The following is a 12330-nucleotide window of genomic DNA, read 5'->3' as shown; positions in this document are numbered from 1 at the left end:
TCTGTAGTCCTAAAACCCACAAGAGAATAAGCATTTTCAAGCCATGGGTTCCCTCGAGAATTTCCGTTGCATTTTTAGAATAGTAGTTTTCGATGTATAAATAAAATAAGGTCAGTGTTTAACATTCTTTAAAGAGACTTGTTTTGTTTAATAACCTAAATTACTTGCAGTCAAACCTCAAGTTAATTTTGAAATGGAAGTTGATAAGTTGCTAAATAAGGCCTACAACTACCACAAGGATGAGAAGTACCTGCTGGACGAATCAGACAACCACTGTTGTCTGTACTTTAAGGCAAGGTACAATGGTGTCTAATTTATGTTGTAGAACAAAACATTAAAGTATCTTTATGTAATGTTAACTACAGACCTTATTTTTTACTCATTCGAAAAATTGCTATTCTAGAAATCCATCGGAAATTCCAAAGGGAACCCATGGCAAATAGCCCTCCATATTGTCCCACAAATTGACATTATGACTGAGAAGCTCTAGTCTGCTTTTTTATAACCTTGTGTGACCCCGCATACACATGCGTGGACGTTGTATTTTGGCTTCGCTATATGCAATGCGTAAATTTAATTCATTTAAACTGACTGAATACTGTTCACAACACTCTAGACTGTCATTTAAGGATTAAAATTCTGGTGCAACAAGTCACATGAGACAACAACATGATGTTGATTTCCGTGAAGCGCTTCTATAGGCACAGAGCCAACAAAAGTGTCTGTGGTAAGAAACCGCAACGTTTTTCATTGAAACCTATTTGGGTGTAAAGAGAAGCATCTCTAGTTTAGTCTGATATGCTGCTTTAAAAAATGCACTCATTTGTCACACAACAGTGCGCTGATAAACATGATGTCCACATATGTGGATTCTGGGACATTATTCCATCAAAAGCTTTCAACATTAATACATCTGTGGGTCATTTCACTTTATTTTAATATAAATGTTATATTTTATTTTGTTATCACTGTACAACACGGTTCTATTCATTAGCATTAGTAAATTCATTACTATTTTTATTGTGCATTTTCACACTGAGAATCAATGGGTTCATTCAAAACCAACTTTATATAAAGTCAGGATGAAAATGAGGTGCATTTCCAACTGTTCTGAGACCAGTGCAGACAGTCAGCACACTGGATGTTAAGTCATTTGATAAACAGGGAGCAAGGGAGCATCCTATAGCTCTCTATGCCGCTAAGTGCATTCACTCCTAAAATCTGACTTAAAGTTCAGTTTCAGGCAGCAGATGATGTTTGGACCACTCAACATGTTTGGCAGACATAGGACAATGGTATTCAGTACATGGATTCAGAATTTATAATGTATAATTTTATTTTAACATGGTTGGCAGTGATTGGATGATGCTGGTCATTACTTTAAATCAGAATTATTTATGCTTATTTCTGATGTTATGTCTGTAATGTCTCAAAAACATGAATAACCAACACTGCTGGAAACATAAACAATATGATGAAAAAAATCTGACTTTCTATAGCTTGGTATTATTTAAAATAACTTAGTCCTGTTGTCCACATATATGGACATCAATTTCTAGGAAATCTATTTGCTCTAGAAATGTTTTTTTTTTTTTTTGTTTGCTTGTTTATTCTGTGCTACTAGTTACAAATCAAAAAGGGGAATGGAAAATGCACACAGCAGTCACACTCAGGTCTCTGGAGGATAAAGGCTCATTTAATAGCTGTACATAATTGAAAACACCGTCTACACTTTGACAAACTGTTTAGCTGCTTTCATCTTTCAAGATATCCTGATCATTCCTGTCTTACTCTACCTAATCTGTTGTTCTTCCACACAGATTTCATTTGTTACACCACTTCAGGGTTTGAGGTTATGAGAATAAAGATTTCAAATTACTATGATAATTTCGTCTATATTGTCTATAGCGCCTTCTGTTTGGATATTTTTACGTAACTGCAAGAGCCAAAATTACAAGCCTTTTAATAAACACCTGCGATTGTTCATCATGCTGGATTACCATAATTTGCCTCGCTGCACTGAAATATCAAACACATACAGCACCCTGCAAACGGTGACCCAAATCAATTAAGTGTGCCCTCAAAATCTAATGCTGCTGCACCAATAAGAGAGTTGTGCCTGCTAAAGCAATTCTAAAATAAACCTTATGCCCATGATCAAATAGATCCCAGAAGGCTCTGTTTGATCATGTTGTAAGAACAAGAGTTTACCTGCTTGAAACCGTACTATAACATGACTTGTAGGCACTGACAGCCTGATTATTTCAGTGGGATTTTGGTTTCTTTAGAAAACTGCTCACAATCCATTTTCGAAAAGATAACAGAAGCTGCTTGGATACTTACCGAGATGACTCTCTGAGGGAGGTTTGTCAGCATTGTGCATCTGAGAAGAGAAATTGAGAGATAGACAACATAAGGGGCAAGGAAGGAATTTTTACAAAAAAATGTTCCAGAAAGAAAATAAAAGTCCAACCTGGAGGCACTCAATAAATCATTCTTTTTGACAAGAAAATCCAGCGCTATTAAAGCTTGTCAATAAGTAATAATACCACCTAAAACTTAGAGAAAGAGAGAGAGACAAGACATATCATCTCAAGTAAGGTATCTTCAATTCCTCCTGGAAAGTTCCTACCGTGGCGGAACGACCCACCCCTCCCTCTCGTCATCATCGCCCTGCCTCTTAGGGCCGTCCTTCAGCCAGGCTCACGACGGGAGTTGGGCAGGAGAAGAGGTACATAATTAATAAGACTCGTTGGGGTGGCGTTTGATGAGGCTCACTTGAATGCTGCCATAAAAATGCAGAGCACGCCTCTTCTCGGGGAACCGGCTTCTATTCTCCACGTGCACACACTGTCATCTTAGCAGGCCCAGGATCAAAACGGGGAGGGTTTGGCCGAGTTAGATGTGTCGCCCTTTCGTTTTGGACACAATGCCCTCTGGACACTATTTGCTCCATTTTATGTTTATTATTATTTTCAATAAATGCCTCTCAGAGGCTTGACACCACACCCACTGTGTCTGTCTCTTGCTCTTCAAATGTAAAAAACAAAACATGCATAGCAATTTTGCCCTAAAAAAAAAAGGTGGAGTGCCTCAGCCAGCGGACAATGATGCAAAAGTAACTTAACATACAACTATTTAATTCATTTAGTTACTTTTTTAAGAAGTAACACAATATTCTACTTATAGAATAGTTACTTTTAAAAGTAACGTTTCTCAAAACTGATTACAATTGGTCATGTCATAAAATATCTATATATTGATTTTTGATCTGCATGTTATTTTATCAATATATTTTTGAGGCATCGCTATACTAACATTAGCCAACATTTAAATTAGAAGCCTAATTTGCGTGCTTTCCTATTCACTAAGTTGGGCTTCTGTTTAATGTCTGGTGTAATAGCATTGGGAGACCACAAGAGGGTGATATAACATTTAATGAAGTAGGTCGCAAGGCACAGGTATCACAACACAGGACCAGAATTTTAGAGTTACTTGCACATGATGCATACATGCTCAAAAGTTACAAAGGTTTTTGTACTTCTTTAAGAATGAACAAACTGACGTTGAGTTTGCAGGTTAGTGTATAAAACTGGTTTAACTGTGCAAACTGAACTATTAGAAATTATTATGCAATTTCTCTGTACGTATCTTTGAAGAGGTTTCATTCAAGCTGTCAAACCACAAAAAGAAATACTTGACACTGAAATACATTGTATTGGGTATATGAAAGATGCATATACACAGTATATCATCCACTGATGGCTAGAGTAGGCTCTTTGTCCTTTGATAATGATTTGAGTCAAATTTAATGGAAAACTATACAAGTTACTGCCTTTACAGATGGTGAGCCTTTGGTGTGTATGTAGCTTCATAGAAAATAATTATACTGAATTTTAGAACACGCCATGTTGTCCGCCAGGCCCGTCCCATGTGCGACCCCCTTTAATTTACCCTGCCGCTCACACTTTACCACAGTTTTGTTGAGAAATATGTTTGAAAAGACAAAGAATATTGTACAATGGGTGGCCCTATTTATATCTGAAAAACTCCCGTTATATATCGACAATCATCTGAAAATCTTCCGATTATTGATGCGTGAACAAGGCATCGATCCCAAGCCTAATATACAAAATCTTAATGACCCTAAAAATAGGCTTTATTTTTTATATGCAAAATTTTATTTTATCTTTTAATTTGAGAGTAAAATAGAAGCAGGAGTTTTTTTTTTTTTACATGTTTCATTAGAACCACCCATTTGCCATTCAGTATTTAGTAATGTACAGTAATTGCCATTCAAATACATTTTGAAATAGACAAAACATGGAGAGGATCCTCTAGGTTGCATGAACTAATAAGTTCACCATGATTCACCATGTCATTAGTCCCACCGAACTGTGTGGTTTCAGCACCCGAAGCTGATGCTGTTCTAACCCCAAGCACTCAGCTCAATTAGGGCATTAGGATCCTCATTCCGCCACAAGAGCTGTCAGTGCTGGCTGCCAACTGTGGAGGAAAGAGTGAATCGATCACACTTGCTGTTGCAGACTTTCAAGGATTCTTCCCCTCTCACCCCAAGTTTCAAGCCCTTAGGGAAAGAAGGAGAGAAGTGAGCAAATTCAAGCAATGCTTCTAAGGTCTCCCTCATCACATTGTGGCATTTAAGAGGATAACAAGTAAGAACAGCAATGTGCTTTGATTTATGGCGACCACTCTGCTAACAATTACTCTAGTCCTGAGCTCCAAGCAGTCTATGGAGAGCAAAATTTAAACAAGCCATATATCTTTACACAAGGCTGCACATGGCAAATCATTACAGGGTTGGAGAGGGAGTGGCTGAATCATCAAGGTGACGTTGTGAATCATGGCACTGTTAGAAGTTCAACCCATGGCAGCATGAAGCAGAGAAAGCCACACTGATACACTATAGAATGCAAACTTTACCTCCACTCATTATTCATTAACATAGGGCCATACACCTCTGGATCAACTTCATTCTGCACTGTGCAAAACAACATATTTTCAAACTTTACCACAGTAGCTTATGGACTGTCTGATGGAATAGTTGTTTTTAAAGGGATAGTTCACCTAAAAATGTAAATTGTCATCATTTACTCACCCTCACATTGTTACAAAACTGTATGACTTTGTCTTCAGTGAAATGAAAAAGCAGATGTTAAGCAGGATGAAAGCCTCAGTCACCATTCACTTCCAATCTATTGAAAAAAAAAAAATGCAATGAAAGTGAATGGTGACTGAGGATAGATTTAGCCAAACATACCCTTTTGGAACAGCAATTTCCTTTTTGAGTTAACTATCCATTTAAAGAAGCCCTGTATAATTAGGATGGTTTAGCCAACCATACACTTTTAAACAAAAAAGCAAAGATTCACAAGAAGTTGAGAGGGTCATGCATAATAAAAAGGACATTACTCAAATTAATTGTAATTGTCTAGAAAATTATTGTTGAAAGTGGTGATTTTTTTTTTTTTTTTTTTTCTTCAAAGCGGTTATAGCGGTGTTTTAAAGGAAATATATTTAGACATGCAGCTCAATAGTTCACCCAAAAATCAAAATTCGGTCATAATTTACTCACCCAAGACAGTCATACAGGTTGAGAACAACATGAGGGTGAGTGAATGATGACAGAATTTACATTTTAGAGTGAACTATCCCTTTAAAATCCCCTGACATCTTGCCAAGAACTAGCACAGGTTCCTTTCAGAAAAAAGTTCTCACCTATACACTGTATCTTTTCATAGATGCTTTCTATTTGTCATATAATCAACTGAGGACTGATATAAATCTGTTTGAAGACAGCTGATAACAGGATGCCAGGCAAAAGCGTTGGCAAGGAGCGCTATGCACTGTCAGATTTTTTTATCTGATTGCAATGAAAGGAAAATTTATGCACGGCAGAAAGGCCCACATCACATCAGAAGTGATTTAATTCAGTGCCAGGGGTGGGTACAAGGCACTGACTTAATTAGGCTCCATTACGTCAGACTCCTGTTCTTTGCACATATTTTCTGGAAGTCAACTAAACATGAGAAAATGGGCCATTGCCACAGCTGTTGTCTAGATAACGGAATTATGTAGAATAGAATAAGTCTTGGTGGTTACATCATGCTAATTTGCAGATTACAAAAATGAGAATAATATGTACATTAAAATTACATATGGTGGACATAGTTTTAATTAGGCTTTTGGAATGTGTCTTTTCCCAGACTTTTAGCAACTGACATGTTAGCTACAAGTGATTAAATCTTCATTTAAATTTTTGGAAAATGGGAAATTTTTCATGGTATTAAAAATGACTTAAAAACAAATCTGCCTGCATACCCACATCAGCCTAATTTATAAAGATGTTTATGGAGACATTTACAAAGATTCTAAAAAGAGGATTACATGTTCCATAGAGTGTACATATAATGTATAATTTATAAACTGGTACATGCTTGTTCTTACCTCACTTATAGGGTAACAAATTGAGCTAGGATTGCCACTGGTACCCACTTAAAAACATTCTATTATATTATATTTAAGACTGTGAATCGATAAAAACATTGTGACTGTAATCATACAGGTTTCTGTGATTAATCACGATTAATCATGGTACATGTAAAACAAATAATAATATTTAATCAAAAATATGTTTACTTTATCTCAACGAACTTGCAAAAAAATGGTTAGTTATCATTCAGTTTGAAATATTTACTTTTTTCTTCAAATAGATTTTATACACATTTCTACAGGTTTAAATATTTGATAAAAGAACAGTATAAGTTTACATGCCATAAAAGTGGACATGCTGTAATTGAAAGTTAAAAAGACTATTTTTCAGAGGACTATTTTAATTATAGGATAAAATGGGCAGATTCAATTTATATTATGCTTTATTGGCAAGATAAACTTAAGAGTACATTTCCATTACATTCCAGTACATTGCATTATAGAATACTATACTGTACATACAGATATAAAAGAAATTAAATGCTAAAGTTTATTTTCTTAAATTTTAAATATCAAAATGATTATTTTCTCTGGTTGTCATTCAGTCTCTATCACGCACACTTTGGGTTTCTCTCATGCTGTTTCGCTTTGACATTGACTGGTTCAGATGACAGTGAGTGAGCGTTTTCAGGCGAAGAGATACGGCAGCTTGCCCGTATCTCTCCCACACCTGGCTCACTGCTTGCATGTTAAGTCTCCATTCTCCATACAGTAAATTCACTGCAGTGTTTAATATGCCCGGGACATATGTTGTGTGTAATGAATAAGCATGTACTGTTCCACTAGGGATGGTACAAGAACCGGTTCTTGTCCAGAACCTGTTCCATTTTTTTTTTTTTAAACGTATGAACCGTATGATTTTCATAACTTTCAGTTCTGTTAATGGTTCCTGTACATGCAGTTTTCCACCAATATGGACCGAACACTGTCCAAAAATACTCTGTTTCCTGCAGCGCATTTCATTGACAGTGCTGCCCTCTACTGAATCTACAACATAAAACAGAGTGCTACCAGTGTATTTTAATTCCCAAACAAATGACTCTTATGACTCATAATTCAAAAACACTTTTGAATCTTTACAGCATAAAACATATGGTGCTTCCGATATAGTCTGATTCCCAAACAAATGACTCTTATGAGCTGGTTCTTTTAAGTTAATCAAAAACACTTCTACATCAGTTGGTGCGGTCACTGAATTATTTTATTACTGATGCTGAAGTTATGAATGTCCAACTTGAAATAAAATAATAACTGTTAAAGTCTTACAAGCCTGAAGTGCAACATTAGACTAAATAACACAATTGTCTCTGGATCTGTTACTATTATGTCATGTTGTACTGTTTATATATGACAATGCGTTGTTATCGATACATGAGCTTTGTTGTGATAAGTGAAATGTTATAAAATAATAAATGCATGAATGAAATATTCTAATCACGTTTCTTGTTTGTTTAGAATTTTTATTTAAAATAGTTAGTAACAATTATTGTATTACATTTATGACAAACACACGGATGTATTTCTTATTTGTTATATCTGCTTTGTAGAAACTTGAAATGATGTCATCATTTGGCAACAGATTGCAGAGGGCAGTAAATGCAATAAAAATAACATCTCTTATTTCCAAATAATTCTTTCTCAAAAGTACTACAATAATTGTTTCTGGAATGGGAATTGTTAAGCGGAATCGGAACCATTAAATTCCTTAAGATTCCTATATGCTCCACACAATCAGCTTCTGTGCTAGGATGTGCAGTCAAGTCGAGTGTGTACCTCCTGGAAATTGATATGGCAATTTTGGCCACAGGAAGTGGGGGAAAAACATTAGTGAAATTTCAGGAAATGCAAAAAACAGAAACTGCATTAACCACGGACATTTCTTTTAACTTGCTAAATCAGAAATGAAGACGTTAAATTTACTATATAAATTAACCGTATTATATTATAGACAGACGGACAGACAGAACGATGGATAAATGGATCTCGGGTCACCCATTTCAGTGATATCTGTTGTGTTGTAGGAATTAAACATTTTCTGTGTGCTTCTCCATAAAAACAATAATCACTTACAGCACCTTTAAGGATAACCGAAGAATGGGCAAAAGTGTTTTTTGTGGGCGTAAGTGATTTGTTCCGTCTCAAGTCTGGTTCAGAGTTGGGAAATTATAATGTTTCCTCTCCCACTATCCCCCACTTGCAATCTTTCTCCCTTTCACACACACACACACAGACACACACACAGACACAGTAAAGGTTATCTTGGTCAGCAGACACAAACAAAAGGAAGTGAAGCACAATCTGGAAAATGGAGACTGGCATTTAAAACCACTATTCACTAATATTATATAAAAAGAGTTCTTTGGTCATTTCGCGTGATATCTCCTTTTGTGTTTCAAGGAAGAAAGAAAATGACACTGAGTTGGAATGGCACTGACGTGAGTAAATAATGACAAAATAGTAATTTTTGTGTGAACTTCTTTGAAAAAAAAAAATCTTGCTTTTAGTGCTTTACAAGGTCATATGGGAATTTAATAAATTCCATAATTAGAGGGCTCTCAGGCCTGTACAATGGGAGCCCCTTTCACAGTTGATTCAACTCTTACTCAGCCAATTTCTATTCAATGGCCAATGGCAGACTGAGAAACTTCATGTACCGTCCCACCTATATCCTTTAGTTAAAGGAATCACTATCACAAAGCTCTACAAAGGAGTCTGTTTCTCTTGATCCGAGCATTGCGTCTCGTGATATCCCACCTACCGCCCCCCCCCCGTTTTGCTCATTTCCGTTGTGCTTCATCTAGCAGTTTGGACCTCAAGAATGCTTCATCTTTGCATTTGGGTCACATTGTAGCTAACATTTCATGAAATATTTAAAGCACAAGAGAAGCTGTATATTTTATACTGGTCTAACCACGGCTATATAAATGATGCAAAAAAATTCCATAAATAAGATTTACCGCAACTCCATCTTCATCCCTGGTGAAACCACGGTTGCAACCCCAAGGTTGAGAAGCTCTGATTTAAGCTAAGAATAACGTTTTGTTCCTTTACCAGTCCTATTGGTTGGACTGCCAAGACAAGGCAGGGTTGTAACACTCTTCTGGGGGATTCTATGAAAATCATCATAAAGGACAGTTCAGCACAGATGGTGAATTGCCAGTGAAAGCACATTGAGATTGCATGCTGCAGCAGAAAGTAGCTCGAGTAACATTTGCCAGCTGGCTCTCGATTTCCTTCATCTAAACCAGCACTGACAGGGCTCAACTTGTTTGAAGAGGTAAAAATGAATCACCAGTCATTTCACATGGGCCAGACTGCTTGAAATTATGGGCCAGAGTTTAATTGGAGTTAGGTTTAATGTGCAAGCTCGTCTTCCTGGACCAATTCAATCAAGGGAACCAGCATCCTTGATTGCACCGCCTTTCAATTTTTTGATATGCCAAGGCTGGTTCACTCTCTCTCTGTTCTCTCGATATATGGCAAAGTATTTCAGCACACCTTAGGCGCTGGCGCTCCAGTGACCTGTCGAGTCTTATTTGCCCTCCATTTTCTAAGCTATTTAGATTCAGAGTCCGGCATCCCTCCTTTAGGCTGCAAGGCCAATGTGGCTGGTAATTGAGAAAAAAGTTGACAGAAGAGATCATGCAAGATTGAAAAGCTGAAAATGAAAACTGCAACCTTGGTAGATCTTTTATGATGTGTGGGTTGTGTTGTACTGTAACTCAAAAATGATTTTCAGGTTGTGCATTTTATTCTCATATTTCAAGCCAAACTCTAATCTCTGACCTGTAACAAAGAGCAAGGACAAGTGTTTGTAGTGTTCTCTAATTTTAGCCTTACTTCTGAGATTGTTCTACATCACTTTGGCTTTATTTTCAATAGAGTAATTGTGATGGCATGCCAAACCTGAAATATCTCAGACTGACTGTTATGTGATCAAATCAACCCTTTATCAGGAAGAGAAATTATCTTTGGTAGGAACTCTTACAAGCCTTCTTGCAACTTTATTTTGCAGCCATTTGAACGCAGGGCTTAATTTTTGCTGAAATAAGCCAGGCACATCGTCTCTGAAAGAAATAATACTAATGTTGTCTATAACTTGTAATAACCCTGTAAAAAAATTTTTTAAAGTAGAGACACAGGTAGGGGAGGGCATATAAGCAAAAATGTATATTGTATATGTATCACGATATAAAAAAAAAAAAAATGTATGGAAATTTTTCATTTACCAAATTTTAAAAACACTGATGAATAATTCCAAATTGCCAAAATAACGCAAAACTAATGAGAGATAAAAATGATATAATAATTATAAAATAATGGTTATTTGTAGTGTAACCTCTGATTGGAATGTACATTCCCTTTAATGTGGCAGCATTTTGCATAACCACAAAAGAGATGACACTTATTACGTGTCTTCTATACTTAATACTTTAAGTATTTAATTATAAATATTTATATACTTAAATATTTTGTTCTGGTATATCGATTTAACCGGTTTATCACCCATCCTGTGATACAGGTTTTTAATGTTATTCATATGCATTAGCTTATGCTATCATGTCACAGCAGATAGGAAACCAAGTGGTCTGTTATGCATCTCTTAAAGGAATAGTTCACCCAAAAATGAAAATTCTCTCATCATTTACCCACCATCATGCCATCCCTGATGTGTATGACTTTCTTTCTTCTGCAGAACACAAACAAAGATTTTTAGAAGAATATCTCAGCTCTGTAGGTCCATACAATACAAGTAAATGGTGACCAAAACTTTAAATCTCCAAGAAGCACATAAAGGCAGCATAAAAGTAATTCATATGACTCCAGTGGTTTAATCCATGTCTTCTGAAGCGATCCACTCAGTTTTGGGTGAGAACAGATAAAATATCTTCCTTTTTCACTGTACATCTTGCCATGTTTTCAAGCTCGATTACACTTCCTAGTGCTTGACGAATGCGCAGAGCGCTGTGAAGTGTAATCAAGCTTGAAATAATGATTGCCAAGGAGACTGCTGATGTCAAGATTTATAATGAAAAAAGGAGTTATATTTGATCTGTTTTAACCCAAAAATCGATTAGATCGCTTCAGAAGATATGGATTAAACCACTGGATTACTTTTATGCTGCCTTAATGTGCTTTTTTGGAGCTTCAAAATTCTGGTCATCATTCACTTGCATTGTATGGACCTACAGAGCTGAGATATTCTTCTAAAAATCTTTGTTTGTGTTCTGCAGAAGAAAGAAAGTCAAACACATCTGGGATGGCATGAGGGTGAGTAAATGATGATGGAATTTTCATTTCTGGGTGAACTATTCCTTAAAAAGTCTCTAATAGCTGCGCAAGCACCTTTCATTTAGATTCCTGATTGCAACCAGTGATTCCTCATGGCCCGCACCCTGAGGACATGACATCAGGATGTCTTTGAAGAGCATTGATTTAACAGTAGGATGTCCTCAACAACTGTCCATCCTGTCATCCCAATGCTGTGCAATACAAGCGAAGCTTCTCATCTAGCCTATTTCATGTTTGGACATGTTCTGTTTCTTCTCTGTCTATTCATTAAAATTTCCTCCTTTGTGTTGGTACCAAGTATTGGAGTGGTTTTCCCTTTATTTACACTCATAACCCATAAATATGTGGCTGAACAATTTCACATTTAATTTGACCTGCTTAAAGAAAAAAGAGCAAGAAATCAATAACGAAGAGGAAATTGCTAGAAACTTGAAGTACAAAAACATCTTCTGAACCTGTTTCAAGATCTAAACACAATCATATTACATCTTCTCTTAGTTCTAGCATACTCACTTTCTCGTTCTC

The 12330-nt window shown here is 36.3% G+C and overlaps 1 protein-coding gene across 3 annotated transcripts in view; it reads right to left on the bottom strand.

The window, feature by feature from the left end:
- Positions 1–12330, bottom strand: part of LOC127421922 (beta-1,3-glucosyltransferase-like) — a 114664-nt gene that overhangs the window by 83534 nt on the left and 18800 nt on the right. For 2 of the 3 annotated variants that reach the window (XM_051665145.1, XM_051665146.1), the window contains exon 3: positions 2344–2383. In XM_051665145.1, coding sequence (XP_051521105.1) covers positions 2344–2383 — 40 coding nt within the window. Of the gene's footprint in view, positions 1–2343; positions 2384–4374; positions 4589–5119; positions 5217–12330 lie in introns of all 3 variants that reach the window. The other variant, XM_051665147.1, reaches the window with a different exon arrangement.

The sequence above is a fragment of the Myxocyprinus asiaticus genome, chromosome 31 (genome assembly GCF_019703515.2).
Source record: "Myxocyprinus asiaticus isolate MX2 ecotype Aquarium Trade chromosome 31, UBuf_Myxa_2, whole genome shotgun sequence".
In the NCBI taxonomy this organism is placed as follows: Eukaryota; Metazoa; Chordata; class Actinopteri; order Cypriniformes; family Catostomidae; genus Myxocyprinus; species Myxocyprinus asiaticus.
Note: the sequence above shows the minus strand (reverse complement) of the source record. Positions and strands in the feature narration are given on the sequence as shown.